Source organism: Lepidochelys olivacea (assembly GCF_965140295.1).
Source record: "Lepidochelys olivacea isolate rLepOli2 genome assembly, chromosome: 10".
NCBI lineage: Eukaryota > Metazoa > Chordata > Testudines > Cheloniidae > Lepidochelys > Lepidochelys olivacea.
The window spans coordinates 41,797,029-41,816,739 of NC_140420.1; the positions used below are offsets into that span (position 1 = coordinate 41,797,029).

At 44.9% G+C, this 19,711-nt stretch overlaps 1 protein-coding gene across 1 annotated transcript in view; it reads right to left on the minus strand.

Annotated features, from left to right (window-relative positions):
• REC114 (REC114 meiotic recombination protein) overlaps positions 1 to 19,711 on the minus strand; it is a gene marked incomplete at its 5' end in the record, with an annotated part of 155,332 nt that overhangs the window by 50,793 nt on the left and 84,828 nt on the right. The window contains one exon of the mRNA XM_084640355.1: positions 8,928 to 9,011. Within this exon, the coding sequence (XP_084496481.1) occupies positions 8,928 to 9,011 (84 nt within the window). The remainder of the gene's footprint in view (positions 1 to 8,927; positions 9,012 to 19,711) is intronic.

Here is a 19,711-nt window from a genome sequence, read left to right on the forward strand (position 1 = left end):
TGGGCCGGTATTGTGGCTGTTTTGTTCTGTGCATCACTGCATCCACCACAAGAGTAGGGTTGTGGGTGTGAAAATAAGAAATCTACGTCCTTAGCGGAACATAATATTTACGTTCAGCCTTCTTGCATAGAGGCAGGGGTCTGCTAGAGAGTATCAGCTGGTTCCAGGAGGGTTTCATTTATGGGTAGCGCAATCTTTGAGAGCACAGAGGGTTGGAGGATTTTGAGGAGTCTGTGTTGTCTCCTGGACTTCCTCCAAAGGAATGTCCTGGCTGACTGCCACCCTCTTGAAAAGTTCCTGGAATTGCTTAAAGTCGTCCACATTTTGTGGAGGTGGAGGCATGGGGGCTTCATCTGCGGCAGATGGAGAGGCAGGAGCCAGTAAATCCGGGAAGGGTTCATGGCCCACATCTTCAAGAGGGGGTTCAGGAGCTCTAGATGTAGATGGAGGTGGAGACATAGGCGCAGAACGGGCTTGCAGTCTGGTGGAAGGGGCACGAGGAGAAGTGGTGGCAGGAGCCAACCAAGGGTACCACTGAGGCCAGGGCATGGGGTAGGAAAAGTGGGGCCCCTCCCACAAGGGGACAAAATAGGGAAACTGAGGCTGGTTCTTGTGAAGTGCCGAGCCTTGAGACAGATATGGCTCCAGTGGAGGAGGAGAATCAGGCAGGGAGAACTCTGCCTGCTGCTGCATGTCATTCTCGCTGTCAGTGAAGGTAGCCAGGTCGGGTGGCGAGAGCGGTTGTTCAAACAGTTAGCACTGTGTGTCGAGGAGCGGAGAGTCAGGCTCAGGGGCCATGGAGATATCATTCTGATGCAGAAATTGTTGCTGCTCTCTGGGCTGTGGTGCTGCGGAGCGTGGAGTGTGAGCTACAGCCCACAGCAGCTTTTGTTTAGCTTTAGCAGGAGCTGCGGGCCGTTTGTAGGAGCCCTGCAGAGGTTCCGTATGTGCTGCAGGGGTGACGGGCAGGCTCAGTGCCAATGTTCTTGTCAGCACTGAGGTGGAATGGGCTGCCAGCACTGGGTCCATCATCAGTGCCGGCGGGACTGGTGCCGAGGAGAGCTTCCCACGGTGGGAAGTCGGGTCCCTGCTTTTCCACCCCACGTGAGCCACGGCTGAGGTGCTGGGCCGGTCGGAGGCACCTGCTCTTGGCACCATCTTCACTGAGGGTGAAGATCTTTTAGGAGACCCTTTACCCTTTTGAAAGTCTCTGTGTGGAGACATTGGGACTTCCTGCCTCTTTGCCTGAGAGGGTGAAGCCGTGCTCCTGGTCGGTTCCAACTTAGCAGGGGAGCGTGAGGGAGAGGGTTTACTGCCCGTCTCCACACGTGGTTGCAGAGCTTTCTCCATCAGGAGCATTTTTAGCTGCAAGTCACTGTCATGACGAGCCCTAGTTTTCAGGTTGGTACAGTGGAGACACTTGGCAAGGACGTGTGTCTCGCCGAGGCATTTCACACCGAGTGAGTGCCAGTCAGACCATGGCATAGGACCCCGGCATCATGGAAGTATGACTGCTTGGGGGGAAGACTCAACGGGAGATGAACATGAGAGAAAAGTGTGTGTTTGGTTTTGTTCGTTTTAAACTAACAAACTATTCTAAAAGAAGGTAGAGAACTGGGATATGTCTAGCTAACTATTTCTATTCCTTCCTACTTGTCACTGAAGGAAATCAGGGAAGAGGTTAGCACTGCCCCGAGTCCCGTCTTCAGCCGAAGAAGGTTGAGAAGGAACTGGGCGGGGGAGCGGGACGTGTGCATTCCAGCAGACCCTAATGACGCCACAAGACAGAGCTGAGTACGTGTATCCCAACAAGGCACTGCTACGGAAGATCTCCGATCAATGGTCACCTGGAGTGGAGCACCCACACTGTCACCTGGAGTGGAGCACCCACAGGGACAAAGAAGAAGAACTAAGCATCTCTGATGGTATCTTCTAGACTGAGCACTGAGTCCCATTAGGTAGATAGAAGGATTAACCTAAATCATCTATACAGCAGCCCCCTGGAACCCCATAAAATTGGGTCCCTAATCCATGAACAATTGGAACTCATTTACAAAACTTGTCTTAAACATTACATGAATATATTGTTTCATTCTATAGAATTAGAATTTATAATCCCTATTCCATGATAAGATACATTATAGCTCAAAGATATTGCATCTAAAACTATCTTTAGATAGGTTTTTTTTCTCAAAAAGCATTTTATCAAAATCTGATTTAAATAAAAAAAATTGGATTTTTTTATTTAAATAATTGATTTTTATCCACCCTGGATGACATAGATCCCAAGGAGGATGTTTTGGACAATTCTTTCTTCTTTATCTCACGTGGAACTGTATATGCAATTGATCTTGACTTTGAACTGCTAACATTTCTCTTTTTACTTCCCTTTTTCTGTTCCTTTTGGTAGATTTAGTGGAATTTGATAAGGCTACTCATTTTTCCTTTGAAATTATGAAAATCCTTATTTGATTCCCTTCATAATATTTACAAAATATCAATAAATAAAAAGGGTAACAAAATGGCCATGTCAGAGATGTCCATGACTGCTTGTAAGGCTATTCTGGTCACCATCTGACCACCTCTAATGGTCTCCTTTAACTCTTCTCTGGTATCCTTTGCCCCTTTCAGCAGGAGGAAGGGGTCACCCTGTCCCATGTCAAATTATATTTGGTGAAAACCTGGTAGTTTGCCACATAGTTTCAGTGAGGCAGAGAAGAGGCTTTGCACTCAGACAGGTCTAGCTCTTTGGCTGCCTTGTCCTTGGGCCTTGTTTTGATTTTTGAGTTTTCCTGCACTGTTGCAACTACCAGTGATCCTGAGTTTGGTAAGAGTAAAAGTGTTCAAAATTTTTTGGAGACACTTGATCTCACTTCTCCACTTGTTTAAACAGAGGCTGGATAACAACTCAGTTTTGCCTGCGCTCTTTGGCTGGTTCCAGTATTTCTTCAAATTATTTCTAAAAGATGAGTTTGAGGCTAGGATAAATCTGGCAAAAGGCCTAACTTACTACATTTCATCTTGTTGCTACAGATGGTAAGGAGAGTAACGGAGGGTGGGTCATGGCTGCTTCACGAAAGCTTATGTTCAAATAAATTTGTTAGTCTCTAAGGTGCCACAAGTACTCCTTTTCTTTTTAGTCCAAAGGTGTAAATTGTAACCACTAACACACTATTATGTGGAACTTTATTAAACAGATCTCAAGGGACATATACAAAGGTAAACATAAATATTACTTTATGGATATGATGAGTGAGCGATAGAAGGTTTCGATTTTGCCTTAAATCACACAGTTAGCAACCCAGCCAGTCTTCCAATTCTCAGTCCAGAGCCCTTCCTCTTTATAAGGCAACAAAGACAGCCTTCTCAGCCCCTAATTGCACAACTGCTACCCAGATTTCCTACTACCACCAATGTGAATTTCACACCTGGAATGGTTATATAATTGAGGACCTGAGGAAATATCCTTTAAAGAAAAATACAGCTATGGTGCAAAAAATTCTGACTAGTTCTGATTTTCTTAAATGTGCAACTCATCTAAATCAAGATGTTTCCAAACTAAATTTCTCAATTAAAACAGCAGCAGAATGGGTTTCTGAACTGATAGTTTGCAAGGCATTGTTTAAAAACAGACTATTTCACTAGAAATGCAATATTATCAACTGAGTGAATGTCAAATTGGTTTTCATAAATCGTTTTCTCAAGTATAAATCCCAGTCATTAATCTCCATGTTTCTTTGATGAGGATCATTCTTTAGACTCTGTACAGCTGTGAAGCAGGTAACTGGGAACATAGAGAACAGGAGAAAAGAGAAGCAGCAAAATAAATGAAATGTGGTTTGTGTGTTTTTTAATTTCCTACTATGTCAACAAAATAAAAAGCAAGGAGCATCACAAAGGAAAAGCAATTTTAGTAGAAGACTATTCGTTTCTCTGTTTACAGAGAAATAAGTCCTGTTTTTGAAAAGAAATAAACAGCTTTCCCCTATTCAAAGGGCTCCTGCCTCTCTCTGTGTCTCAATATTTTGCAGGAATTTCAATGTTTTTGGTTTACCAACGTGGAAAGACAGGCCTGAAATTTAATACACCAACTATGCACAGGAATGGGGGGGAGGAATAGCTCAGTGGTTTGAGCATTGGCCTACTAAATCCAGACTTGTGAGTTCAATCCTTGAGGGGGCTATTTAGGGATCTGGGGCAAAAATTAGGGATTGGCCCTGCTTTGAGCAGGGGGTTGGACTAGATGACCTCCTGAAGTCCCTTCCAACCCTGACCGTCTATGATTCTAATATCTTCTCCACCAGTAAAATGCAGCCATTTCTGGTGTGAAATAGGGCAAATGTTTAACAGGACATGCTAAAACCACCACATCCTATTGAAAGTGCAGGAGGAATTTAGGTAAATAATATGGCAATGCAGGTTGAATTTACCGAAGACACTGGTGTTAATATTCCTCCTCCTTCTGAAATATGTCCTTGTGCTCCATGTAAACAAAAGCTGTCAAAACTTTGATTTTTATCTCTTAACTGAAAGGTGCAGCATAGTGCCCTTTTAACACTATGCTGGGGTGCTCATTGGGAAAATGATAATCTATTGATTCACCAACACTACTTACTACTGCACCTGGACATTTTCCTCCAGTAGGTCTCCCATCTACATGCTGACCCAGGTTCAGTTATGCGATCATATGTGGAAATAGGTTGGCTATGGGTCATTATCATCCACGGATTTAAAATCAGCTGAGAGAGATATAAGCTCTTCATAACTGGAGAAAAAAGTAAATACATTTTCTGATGCCACACCAAGGTAAGAGGAAGTAGTAGTTACCTTGTGCTGTAACAATGGTTCTTTGAGATGTGCGTCCCTATGGATGCTCCACTGTAGGTGTTTGGGGGTCACTGCGCTTCTGATTGGAGATCTTTGGTAGCAGTGTCTGTTTGGCCTGCACACATGCTCTCTTCTCCTCATGCTATGCCTCAAAAAATTAGTGCTGCATGCACAAACCACCCTCAGTTCCTTCTCTACCACAGAGTCCCTATCAAGAACTCTGAAGTAGAGGGGAGGAGGGTGGGTCATGGAGCACCCATAGGGACACATGTTTCAAAGAACCATCATTAACTGCACAAAGTAACTACTTTTCTTTGAGTAGTGTACCTATGAGGCTCCACTGTAGGTACCTCCAGAGCAGTATCTCTAAGGGGAGTGTGATGGCCTGTACCCGCAGGGTGAAGCCTGGAAGCTGTTGGAACTACTGGGCCCCTAACTATTCAGCTGGGTTGGCCTCTTCCCTTTGCTCTGCTGGTGACACACAGCCGAACCCTCTGGGCCCTGTTATCACTCAACATGATAGCAGGTGGCACCACACACCCAACCGAGTCACCTGAGTGCTTTACCTGAGTCACTCACAGACCAACAAGGGAGGCATCAGCCAATTTCTCACTCCTGAGCCTTGCACCCCCTACTGGAGTATAAACCCAGAATTATGCCATCATGCACTGCACAGTCTGCTCCCCTCTCAGTGTGAGGAAGATATACAACAGGCTTTGTTAACAAAGCTAACATTCCCTAACACTTAACTTAAAAACACACTGGTTAAGATAACAGATAACAAGTTTATTAACTACAGAAAGATTAAGTGATAGCAAATAAACAAAAGTGCAATCTAAACCTAATATACTACACAGGATTTGAATTAAACAGTCTCACAAACAGTTTGTAGATGTCTCATAAACAGGCAGAGTTTCCTTCTTTCTTGCCTGGGACCAGCAATTCACCAGTTCAAAATCTTTATGCTTCCAAAGGTATTTTCAGGGGTTGAGTTGTGGAGAAAGTGAGGCTCCTTGGTGACGTTACTTCCCCATTTTATAGTTTTTTCCACAAGGCGAGAACGCCTTTGTTCTAAGTCAGGTTCCCAGCCCGGTTTGTGGAAAAATACAGGTACCAAAATGGAGTTCAGTATCATGTGATCTAGTCACATGCTCTTGCATACCTTGCTGAGTCATAGCAGCCATTATTCATAGGCTGGCTGAAGCATCCCCAGGTGAGGACAATCCTTTCCCAAGGCCCACTGTCTTTGCTGATGGGCTATTCTACTTGGATAGGCCATTCATGATGTGCTAGCCTGAATGCAAACGAACTTTAGGGTTCAGAGTAACAGTCGTGTTAGTCTGTATTCGCAAAAAGAAAAGGAGTACTTGTGGCACCTTAGAGACTAACCAATTTATTTGAGCATGAGCTTTCGTGAGCTACAGCTCACTTCATTAAACTTGGAGAGTAGCTATTACCAGCAGGAGAGTGAGTTTGTGTGTGTGGTTTTTGGAGGGGGTGAGGGAGTGAGAGAACCTGGATTTGTGCAGGAAATGGCCCACCTTGATTATCATACACATTGTGAAGAGAGTGGTCACTTTGGATGGGCTATTACCAGCAGGAGAGTGAGTTTGTGTGTGGGGGGCGGAGGGTGAGAAAACCTGGATTTGTGCTGGAAATGGCCCAACTTGATGATCACTTTAGATAAGCTATTACCAGCAGGACAGTGGGGTGGGAGGAGGTATTGTTTCATGGTCTCTGTGTGTATATAATGTCTTCTGCAGTTTCCACAGTATGAATCCGATGAAGTGAGCTGTAGCTCACGAAAGCTCATGCTCAAATAAATTGGTTAGTCTCTAAGGTGCCACAAGTACTCCTTTTCTTTTTGTGAACTTTAGGGTGTTACCCAGGGTTGAGCACATTTGAAATACAAAGACACAGTCGATATTCATATCTTCAGATACAAAAATGATACATGCATACACATAAGATAATAATATTCAGCAAATTATAACTTTTCCATAGACATCTCACATGAGACATTTTGCACAAGATACCTCATAATTATGTCATAAACATATCATAATTATACCATTATATAGTGAATATAGGGCAGTCACAGGGAGGCTGGGGCTTCAGAGTTGAGTCTGTTATGGATGATAATACTGCGGAGCCGAAGCTAGTGTTCGAAGCAGAGTCTGCAAAGGTATGTATGGACACCCAGGTGGCTGATCTGCCGATTTCTGAGAAGAAGGCAAACTGATTTCATGGAGTATGTGCGAATTCCAGATGGAGGTACTATCTTGAGATGGTCGGTACTGAGGGCGTACATACTGATGCTGTCTTCCTGGAAGCGGCATGGTCTCCTTTCCTGTACCTGACAGGCATTACTGATGCTTCGAAGCCTGTGTCCTTAGGGTCCTTAGGCATATCAGCAGTATCTTTTGCACTGGATCCACGTGATCTATGGGTACCATGCTTAGATGCCTTCAGTGCCATCAGTACAGGGGAGACCGAACATGCTGGGGATCTCCTCTAGCTGGTTCAGGTCTCACTATGAGGGCTTGAAGCTCTCTTTTTGGAGGTCTTACGTGGAGAGTCTGAAGGATTTCTGTTGGTTCACCGGCCTTGGAGTTGGAAGGCTGTGGAGAAGACTTACATCACCTGGGAGACTCTGGGCCCAGGTCAGACACCGGCTGCTGAGCTCGCTCCATGAGGAGCAGATTTAGTTTCAGTTCCCATTTTTTTAGAATCTGGTTTTTGGCTGCTGACAGATGGTATGCTTCTGTGGAATGTGGCCCTCCCCGCGGCAACGGACACAACAGGAATGCCCAACCATTACCAGAATGGACTCCTTGCAGGAGAGGCACCTCTTAAACCTGGGCAAACCAGGCATACCTGTTACTGAGGGCAATCCCCAATTAAGGGAGAAAAAAGAGAAGAGAAAAAAACTAAAGGAAACTCTATGATACTAAGAAGAAAAACACTAAAACTAGCTAAGAACGAATTTCTAAAGAGTAAAGTACCTGTGAGTGCACTGGTTTCAGAGTAGCAGCCGTGTTAGTCTGTATTCGCAAAAAGAAAAGGAGGACTTGTGGCACCTTAGAGACTAACCAATTTATTCGTTTCTAGCCCGGGTGCTTTAGAAGGAACTGAGGACAGTTCTTCCACACAGTACTAATTAGCCTCGAGGCAGATCATGAGGAGGGGAGAGTGCATGTGCAGGCCCAACACACCCTGTTACCAAAGATCTCTGTTCAGAAGTGCAGAAGCTACAGTGGAGCACCCATAGGGACACTACTCGAAGAAGAAGTAGGCTATTTCTGAGGCAAGAAAATGTCTTTCCTGTTCACTTGAACAATCTTTGTTATTCTTCTTCGAGTCTACTAGCATTCTGCAGACAATAAGGTGTTTTTCCCTGCAAACTGTAGAATACCACTTCTCTGTTTATAAATCAAACATACCTATATAAAAACAAAATGCAATCACTGACTGTTAAGCAGTCTTGTGACGGGTCCACATGAATTTTTCATAAGGAACAAAGCAAGAGCGATGCTAAACATTGCTTCCTTCACTTACAGCTATATTAGCCAGTTCTGCACCTCCCCCACATGATCCTGGAAATGTGGTATGCTGGAACAGGTCAAAGAATCACGGGGGCATTCTTATGCCCCAACTATTCTACACCTGAATGGGAGAGGCACAGTCCATGACCCATAACACAGCACTCAGTTCTGAGTTTCAGACTTACACATCCTAGGAAACTGATGTCATTTCTACCGAAAATCTTGTTTAGATGTCTAGGACAATCTGGAGCACTTTTAATTATACCAAATAAGCACATGTAGTTAAAATTTTTATCCATGGTCACGTATGATGAATTCAAAAGTGTCTAGGCTCCAAACCATCTACTTGCAAAGAAATTCAAGTAACAAAACCATAGGTCCATTAGCTTGAGGAAAGGAGTTCCTTCATCTTCACCTTAAGCATACAAATAACTCACTGTACCTTTGAACTTCCTGTTGAATTTCACCAAAATCAACACAAAAAAATGACATTGCAGATATTAAGTTCAGACATAGCACCCAGATTTTTCTAGCAGAAACAACAATGCAACTTACTTTAAACTTTGAACCAAACAACAGACAATCTGCTCTTCTTACTATCTTCAACCATTTGTGGGCATCAATTAATGAAAAACCTTCCTGAAATTAAGCAAAAAAAAATAGTGATTTGTACAGAAAACAGAAAAGCAGAAGGACTCAGTTATGCAAGCTAATAAACTGACCCTGGTCAGTAAATGAGAAAATATTTACAACATGAATTTAAGGCGCAGAAATTCTTTCAGAAATAAAGAATGTAAATACAAATCTTATATATTTTGAAAGAAAAATATTGTAATAAACAATATTTATCATACATAGATGTAAGCAGTGTCAGGATGAGCTCCACCCTGACATCTGGTGGTGAGGTGTGGCAAGTTGTGGAAAAGAACTTCAGGGGCCGATCTCATTTGCATAGGCACACCCACCACGCCTAGAATGAGACCATAGCTGCCCAAATGGTCACTTTGGCTGCTGTGGGATCCCCAGTGTCTCTGTTATTGGGGCAGGAAGAATAAATTGTTATTACCCTGATTATGGGAACTGTGCTTGGAACTGTATGTGGCCTTTTGTTATGATGGAGGGATTCACCATCAACTAAGTAGCACTCGCTAGGCAAGGGTCATGGGTTCCAAAACTGTGTAAACAGAGAGAGGCTGGGGACAAGTAGCAATACTTGGTGGCATGGGCCCCTTGGTGAGGGCCTTACATGCTAATTGCACTTCCTCCTCTCTCCACTGTGGAATATCAGAGCTAATTTTGATTTCATTAGAAGTCTAGTTATAGGCTGCTGAGCTCACTTTGGGCTGACAGTGCACTAGCACTGGGGCTCCCCTACTACAAGCTGAATTCACCTAAGAGCTGAAATCACTGAGTGTTGTGTTAAGTAGTGGGGGAGCTTGAAGATATATTGTGGAGAGTTCGTGGGGCGGCTGGCGGAGCGGAGCGCAGCTGAGCGAAGGAGTTCATGGGGCGGCTGGCGGAGCGGAGTGCAGCTGAGCGAAGGAGTTTGTGGGGCGGCTGGCGGAGCGGAGCGCCGCTATGGAGCGGTCAGCTTCAGATCATGTAAGGTGCCTCTTACCCCCGTCCCATTTCCACCCAGGTTGGGAGGTAAAGCTCTGCAGATAAACTTTCGAACTCTGGGGCTGCCCTGACCAGGGACAGAGACTTTTGGGGCATTGGACTTTTGGGACTTTGGGTGATTTGGGGTTGCTGGACTCAAGAACCCAAAGGGAAAAGGGCATGCCCCAATTTGCCTGGGGTGGGTTTTTTTTGCTCATGGGTTGTGTTATGAATCCTGTTGGTGGTATTTCCCCAACATAATGCCACATTGTTTCTCTCTGTTATTAAAAGGCTTTTGCTACACTCAGACTATGTGCTTGCGGGAGGGGAAGTATTGCCTCTTGGAGGCGCCCAGCGGGGGTGGTATATATTTGTCCCAGGTCACTGGGTGGGGGCTTGAGCCGGTTTGCATTGTGTTATTGGAATGGAACCCCTAGATATTGAACCCGGCCCTTGTTGCTGCCAACTCTGACGGGCAGAAGGGTTACATAAACATAACACATATACAATACAAAATTTCCAGGGTTTCATTTGTTTTTACCACAGTATGAATTAAGTTAAAAATATATCTACCGCAGTACCAGTATATTAAACTAAAGTTTTATTTTTAAATATATTTCACAATTCATACATAATGAAAGGCAATTTGACTTGTACTATATAATGCCTTCCACAAAGAGCTTTGAATTCTACTCACAAATCCCATGCAGTACCCCTAGAGGGCAGCAGAGGACATGCAAGTCTTGAGAATGTGGTAACAGTGGGCTTGTCTAAAGCTGAGAAAGATACTTAGGTATTTTCTTAAGATATACTTAAAGAAAACAAAAATGTTCTATCAAATTATTAAAGATTATACACCAGTTATGTTGCCTGTGAATCTCCTCACATAAGCAGTACATTAAGCTACAAAGTTTAGCGTGTGGTACTAATTTAGGAAGCTGATAAGCTGACTTTACAAATTTTGCATACAAACTGGCTATGCATGTCAAAGCTATTTCACAGAGTGCTGTATACTCAGCACTAGACTTCCACCATGGAACTCTAGTACACTGCTGCCCAGGTTAAAAGAAGTTTAAACATCACCTGAAATACTCTAGCAGGGGGGAAATGCTCCATCTATTATCTCCAAGCTATTGCCTTCTTGGGATATAGCAATGAAAAAGTTGAATTTATGTACTTATTTAAGTTATATAGATTTCATCTTTTAAAAGATGTGTTGGCAAAAGAATTAATGTGAAATCTTTATGTATTGTAAATAAAATTAGATTGCTCAATAAATACGTCAACAGGATCTCAAGTGAACAGTTTTTATTAATTCATCACAAACAGTTTAGAGGAGCATGAAGGACCCCCAGAAGGATTTCTGAGGCAGTCAAAGATAATAGAAAATCTCAAAGGGGACAAATGGCAATGACAGAGCTCAGAAGACTATTTAGAGAGGCAAAAGGAAGATGAAATGAAGGCAAAGATGAAGGAAGAGAGTAAAAAACAGCACAAAGGGAGTTAGCTAAGCATGATGTGAGCTGTACATGATCTGAAACTATACCAATTGTAGGCCTGCTGATTCAAGCCAAGTGTTTCTATTTGAGTTTATAACATAGATATTTACTGAAATAGCATAAATCCCCTAGAACTAGGGTTCTCAGACCTTTTTCATAGTGAGGACCATATCTTAATAGAGAGACAATCTCCTTACCCATTCTTGAATGTATAGCATGCTTGTGGCAACTACTACAGTTGCTTACCTGCAAAAATAGTATCAGGAAAGGATTTAATGTATTTAAGCTACCTTTCAATGAAGATCAGCAGCTAGAAATAAGGAAGAGAGCCAACACCATTTTACCAGCCAGCTTTCCTCAGACTACCAGCAGTTCACTGACCACAGTTTGAGAACAGCTGCTCAGGAGTCAAACATAAGTAAGAAGGAAACAACTACAAAAAACAAGGAAGTAGAAACAATCTAGCAAACAACAACAAATCATAGTATCAGATGCAGAAGCAATCCTGAACCAAACTGGCTGTATTGAGTCACCAAGAAGCCAAACAACAGAAAAGTAAGACCACAAAATGAGTTTTGTCATGACCAACATACAATTTTATGACTATTTCTTCCCCTCAAGAATAGGATTCTGAATCCTGCTAGCTGGAAAAGGCAGCTGTGATGGGTTGCAGATAGCAATCAAGGATTATTCTAATTTTCAGCAATAGCTGCATACAACATATAAAAGGGAAGACAGACAAAAAAAGGGGAGGTAGAGAAACTGAGGGTAGATATAAAGAAATAATGGAAGGGAAAAGGGAAATCCAGAAACTCAATGGAGGGTGAGACACCCCTCAGCCCCCAAGAAAAAAAGTGCTTTCAACATCTGCTCAGAGAGAGGTAGCTGAATTACCGTTTTTCACTATATATAAATAGGTTTGATTTTATATACCTAATGACATGAATATCTCAGAAGACATGCCTAGTAAAGCAACACCTGTCTGGTCTTACTGATCAGAACTGGTCAGTACTTTAATGGGAGACACCTCACACCTTACTCCCACTCCTGCATTGTAGGTTATTAGGTTGTACTGGGGAGTCAGTAGATGGCACTCTTTTCTCCAAGTAAGAACTAAACCAGTGTACCATGCCTCAGATAAAATTTAAAACCAAAATGCTGAGTACCTATTACAGTCATTAAGGATACCATCGCACTTTTCCAGAGAATACTGGCTAAATTCCATTTTGGTAACTACAGTCCACATATCTAAATTCTACCAATTCTATTTAATTGAATATGGTATTCCTGAATTCCTGTAATGTTATTATTACACATACAGTATTTCTAAAGAGCCCAAAACTGTTTCACCTGGGCACACTTCACATGAATTATCAGTTAGCAACATGAGAATTGCCAATACCAGATCAGACCAATGATCCAGCTAACCCACCATCCCATTTTAGGCAGTGGCCAGTTTCAGAAGAAGGCACAAAAATCTCCATAATAGACAATAATGAAATAATGTGCCCACAGAGGAAATTTCTTGCTAATCCCAGGCAGTTAGTGGTCACACAGTTCTCTCTAAAGTATACAAAAGTAGTAGGAGATTACAAATGTATCCATTCTAGTATGCCAAATTTCCAAACACATTTTAAGTGCTTTCCTAATTTTAGCAGTAAATCTGTTGAAGCATGTACATGTTTTGAATATCCTAATTCATATTCATTCTGTTGGACCCACTGGGGAGAAGATAAGATTTACATGTTGAGATGAGATGGAGTAAAACAACACCTACAGTAAATGGTATAAAAATACAACTAAAATTTCTAGAGTATTGGGTAGCATTTTACAGTAAGTGTTTCTAAGTTAACTGTACACTGTACGGTGTACTTAGAGATACTCTGCCTAATTATGTTCTCAGTTACGTAGAAATTGACCCACAATACAAAGTATTACTGAATACTGAATACAGAGAAGTATTAGTAACTTACTGGCTAAAAATATACTGTGTGCACATAACTTTTTTAATTAAATGTTTGAACAAAATTCAGACAATGTTAAATCTGAGTTTTCAATCACTAACAAAGAAATTATATTACATTTCCTACAGAAATGTCATCCTTGTTTAGCTGTGCAGATACAATAAAATGAGGTGTCATTACATGAACACATAAAATAAAGCAAAATGCTAAGTGTGCATCTACTGTTAAATTAAAGGTGTGGTTTAAAACTAAAGGTGGGTCAAAATGAAAAGTCCAAATCAGAAACTCTACAAATGTGGAAGGGGATTCACTTCTGATTACCCACATCCACCCCATATTTTCAACTATAGCAAAATATTGTCATATGCAAAATCCAGAAGGGATCTCTGGTTCCTATTCAGTGAGAGAACAAATAATCAAGATTTTGCACCATTTAAGATGGTAGAAGTTTTAAGAGAACAGAATGTAACATTTCACTGCCAGCAATGTACTATGAAACCCAGCCCTAGACATATGCTTCAATTCTTAACCTAAACCTTGATGTGGATCTAAAGCACTGTCTCCTTGGCTAATTTCCAGATTTAACACTCATATTGATCTTATAAATGAAGTTTTAAAATATTCTTACAGAAACAAAAGTATTTAAAAATCTGTGTATAAAATGTGCTGTGCATGACCCATGGGGAGAAATAAAAGGACTTCCACCTTACCACTTACACAAAAGTATAATAATTAAGGCTGAGAATCATTCATGGAGGGAAAGGAAGTCACTGCTTCTGCAACCTCCGTGAATTTTGCAGCACTGGTGTGGCTGACCCCAGGACCATCCCAGCAGCTAGGGAAGCCCTAGGGCTGCTGCTCTTGTAGCCCCAGGCAGCTGGTCCCTGGCGCTGCCCTGGAACAGTGGTCCAGAACCAGCGGCGGTGGCGGCGGGGCCCTGGGACGTCGCCCGCCTGGAGCAGTGGGGGGGGACTCAGCTGCCCCCCACCCAGAGCAACAGCGGAACCGTGGGCCGCCCCTCAGCAGCAGCGGGGCCCCAGGCCACCCCCCTCCCCGGGAGTGGCAAGGGGCCCTGGGACACTTCCAGCAGCAGCGGGGCCCAGGCCACCCCCTCCCCCAGCAGAAGCATCATCCCACACTGCTCCCCCCTCCCCCCAAGAAGCAGTCTTCAGGAGTGCCCCCCTCCCAGCAGGTAAGAGGTTACTGGTATTTTTAGTAAAAGTCATGGACAGGTCACGGGGCCGTGACTTTTTGTTTATTGCCCATGACCTGTCCAAGACTTTTACTAAAAATACCTGCGACTAAAAGTGTAAATGAAGACGGACCAAGTACTAAGCCTAGTAGTTTTCCCAGGAGCAGAGCAGTCCACATGTATATTGTAAGCACAGAAGACAAGGCATACTTTGATCGAAAGCCACTATTCACACCCTCAGTATCTTAGAAGCATTTTAATGGATGAACAATCATTTCCTGGGGTAGATCCTGTGACTGCTAGCTTAACTGCTAGCAGTTGTTATCAGATGCTTGGAAATGATATCAGGGAAGGCACTAAGTATGAGCAATGCCTCCCCAGTATCACAGTTGGGAGTTGGGAAGGGGGAGGGAATTCCTTCTTGGCTCACAGAATGGCTTAGCTGCATAGCTTAAAGAGATTCTTCAGGTGACAGCACTGAAACAAGAAATAGTAGAGGGAGCTGTAACAAAGGGCAAGAAATTGCAGCAATGTGGGGCAGAGAAAGGACAAAAGCCCCATCAGTAATCCCTTTATCCATGCAAGTGTCAGGGACAGGCAAACAGGGAGTTTGCCTGTGAGTTCGCCTGTGGGGAGATCACACAGTGTGTTTTTTGCCTTTCAGATTCCTGTGAGCAGTACATACAACATCTGAAGAGCCTCTGAGAAGGAAGACATGGATGGTGAGCAATCAGCTGTTGTGACCTGCTCAGAATGTGCCCATGTTTGTCTTTCTCCCAGAGGACAGAAGCGAATTCATCTGTACAAAGTGCAAGCTAGTCTGCATATTGGAAGAGAAGGTTAAAAAGGACTAGAGAACCAAATATCAAACCCGCATTGCATCAGAGAACATGAAGATTTTCTGGACAAAAGTCAGTGTTTGGTGCTGAAAGTACAACATGCTGAAGAATCAGAGAGTGCAGTGTAGAATGGGGAAGAATATTGGGAGCATGTGACCTCCAGAAGAAGAAAGACGAGAACCTACCTATGCCCAATGCAGATAGAGGTGCGAAATCGCTTTCAGGCTCTCTACACAAGTACTACTGCCGAGAAGGATTTGGAAGATCCCTCTGAGGGAAGGGATCAGAAGGAGACCCCATCAGCAGGAAGGCATGGGATGCATTGTCCTAGGGATGGGGGTTCCATGATCACAACTCCCAAGAGGAGGAGATGGGTGGTGGTGGTAGGGGACTCCCTCCTAAGGCGGACAGAGTCATCCATCTGCTGACAAGACTGGGAAACTCAAGAAGTGTGCTGCTTTCCTGGAGCTAGATCTAGGATGTGATGGAGAGTCTACAGAGACTGATCAAGACCTTGGACAGCTAACCCTTCCTACTTCTCCACATGGGCACCAATGATACTGCCAAGAATGACCTGAAGAGGATCTCTCTAGACTACATGGCTCTGGGAAGAAGGATAAAGGAGTTTGAGGTGCAAGTCGTGTTCTTGTCCATCCTCTCTGTTGAAGGAAAAGACCCAGGTAGGGACCGTCGAATTGTGGAGGTGAATGTGTGGTTATGCAGGTGGTGTCGGAAAGAGGGCTTTGGATTCTTTGACCATGGGATGTTGTTCCAGGAAGCAGGATTACTTGGAAGAGATAGGATCCACCTAGCGAAAAGAGGGAAAAACATCTTCACAGGCAGGCTTGCTAATCTAGTGAGGAGGGCTTTAAACTAGGTCCGTTGGAGGATGGTGACCTAAGCCCAGAGGAAAGTGGGGAAGTGGAATACCAGGAGGACACAGAAGGAGGAGGGTACAAGAAGCCTCCTGATTCATACTGAGAAAGTAGGGCAATCAGCTAGTTATCTTAGGTGCCTGTATCCAAACACAAGAAGAATCGGAAGTCCTGGCAAAATCAAGGAACTATGATGTGATTGGAATAACAGAAACTTTGTGGGCAGTTCACATGACTGGAGCATTATCATAGATGGGTATAAACTGTTCAGGAAGGAAAGGTATGGGAGGAAAGGTGGAGGAGTTGCACTGTATGTAAGAGAGTGGTATGATTGCTCAGAGCTCCAGTATGAAACTGGAGAATTACCTGTTGAGAGTCTTTGGGTTAAGTTTAGAGGCAAGAGTAACAAGGGTGATGTCATGGTGGGTGTGTGCTATAGACCACCGGATCAGAAGAATGAGGTAGACAAGGCTTTCTTCGGACAACTAACAGAAATTTCCAGATCACAGGCCCTGGTTCTCATGGTGGGGGGTGAGGGACTTCAATCACCCTGACATCTCCTGGGAGAGTAATACAGCAGTGCACAGACAATCCAGGAAGTTTTTGGAGAGTGTTGGAGACAACTTCCTGGTACAAGTGATGGAGCAACCAACTAGGGGCCGTGCTCCTCTTCACCTGCTGCTTACAAACAGGGAAGAATTGGTAGGGGAAGTAGAAGTGGGTGGCAACCTAGGTGGTAGTGACCATGAGATGGTTGAGTTCAGGAACCTGACAAAAGGAAGAAAGGAGAGTAGCAAAATAGGGACTTCAGAAAAGCAGACTTAGATTCCCTCAGGGAACTGATAGGTAGGATCCCCTGGGATGCTAACATGGGGGGCAAGGAGTTCAGGACAGCTGGCTGTATTTTAAAGAAGCCTTATTAAGGGCACAGGAACAAACCATCCCAAAGTGCAGAAAGAATAGCAAATATGGCAGGCAACCAGCTTGGCTTAACAGTGAAATCTTCGGTGAACTTAAACTCAAAAAGGAAGCTTACAAGAAGTGGAAATTTGGACAGATGACTAGGGAGGAGTATAAAAATATTGCTCGAGGATGCAGGGGTATAATCAGGAAGGCCAAGGCACAAATGGAGTTGCAGCTAGCAAGGGATGTGAAGGGTAACAAGAAAGGTTTCTACAGGTATGTTAGTAACAAGAAAGTGGTCAGGGAAATCCTTACTGAACGGGGGAGGCAACATAGTAGCAGATGATGTGGAAAAAGCTGAAGTACTCAATGCTTTTTTTGCCTCGGTCTTCACAGACAAGGTCAGCTCCCAGACTGCTGCACTGAGCAACACAATATGGGGAGCAGCCATCAGTGGTGAAAGAACAGGTTAAGGACTATTTAGAAAAGCTGGACGTTCACAGGTCCATGGGGCCAGATGCAATGCATCCAAAGGTGCTGAAGGAGTTGGCTGATGTGATTGCAGTGCCACTGGCAGCCCTAGATGGACCTTCCGGGGCAAGGATGCCCACCATCGGGTCCGACTCCTCCGTGACCTCCTCCACCTGGAGGTTTAAGTTTAGGGCCACCTTCCTAAGAAGGTCCTAGCGTCCCCTGGTGTCCATCGCCGGTATGGTGTTGGTGCCCACCATCACCTCGTCCGGCGAGGAGGAGGAGGCAAGTGGGACCGGGTCTTCCTGCTCTTCTGGCTCCCCAGAGGCAGAGTCGGGTGCATCGATCCCCCATGTGACTGGAAGTGGCTCCTGTACAACTGGTGGCGCTGGTTTGGATGCTATGCCTGAGTGTGAAGGCCCAGAATCTTTGTCCCACGCGGGGTCCTCCAGAGCCCTAGAGGTGTGGCGTGACACCGATGTTGCTGAGGGGGGAGCACGAGGTGTGGATGCCACCAATGCAATCCTGGAGCCCTGACCCGGAGCCTAATGATAGGCCCAAGGAGTCCAAAAGGGCCATTGTACTGGGCCCTGCCACTAGGGTGGCAAGGATACCGCCGGTGCCGAAGAGTCCATGACTCTGCAGTGCCGGGATTGCAAGTGATGCCGGCTGTGTTGGGAGACAGAAGACTCAGCCTCCAACTTGAAAGAGTACTCTGAGCCCAACCACGGGTGGGAGGAGCCTGACGGTGCCAGGGAGCTGCGCCATAACATCGTGGACTTGCCCTGATGATGAACAGGGGGCTGTGCCACCATCGGTGCCGTGAAGGGTGTCGGAGATAGTGCCACATGTGGCGCCGTCATAGATGCCGCTGATGGTGCCTGAATTTGGGCCGGCGTCTGGAGTGGTGCCAGAGCTCACATCTGCGGGGTCAGGGACTGTGCCACCATGGCAATAAGGTCCTGTGCTGCCTCGTAGGTATCTGGCGTGGAGGGGAGATCTAGCTCTTCCTCCAAATCTTCCCGGGTCGGGGGGTCCACCAGCACTGGACTCGACAGACCTCCGCTTGGGGCCAGAGTCAACATTGCCGGGTCTTGAGGGCCAGGCTGTGGGTATCCTGCCATGGGATGCATCCCGCTGGAATCCCCTCATGGTTTCTTAACAGGGGAATGAATCCTGTCCGCCTTCTTTTTCTTATGCAGTGCTGGGGACTGTGAGCAGTGCCGCCTGCTACAGCTGACCTTACGAGTTGGGGAGCAGTGCCAATGTGCCTTGGAGGAGTCATTCCTCGGTGCTGGGGCATCCCGCACTGAGGCCGGGGCACTGCGCACTGATGATGCCAGTGCCATTTTTGGAACCAGCTGAGGGCCAACTCCATCAGGAGTGCTTTAGACGATAGTCCTGCTCTCTTTTTGTTCTGGGTCTAAAGTGCCTGCAAATTGGGCACTTGTCTGTCTGATGACCTTGTCCTACGCACTTAAGACAAGCAGCATGCGGATCACCTCTAGGTATAGGTTTCGCACACCTCTCGCATGCCTTAAACCCCGGGGACTGAGGCATGCCCCAGTGCCTGGGGAAAACTGGGGGGGGGAAGAGCCCCCCAAAGTAAGCTTAACTATAAACTACTATACAACTATTGTTACTACAACTCAAATAAACTATTTACAAATAAGAAAAGGGAACCACTAGGTAGCCACTTGCTAATGCAAGGAACTGAGCTGCTCCAACAACAGTCACTGCGGGTAAGAAGGAACTGAGCAGGCGGTAGGTTGGCAGGGACCTACATACACCACCATGAAGATGCCACTCCAGGCGTCTCCACAGCTGACCCAACAGGTACCTCTAGGAGAAAAGCCTTTCGACAATCGTGCACATGGCGCACGCACACATCTATTGGAATGCACATGAACAATCACTCGAAGAAGTAACCTCTTCTTTTTCTTCTTCGAGTGCTGGTCCCTATGTGCATTCCACTGTGGGTGACTGACAAGCAGTAC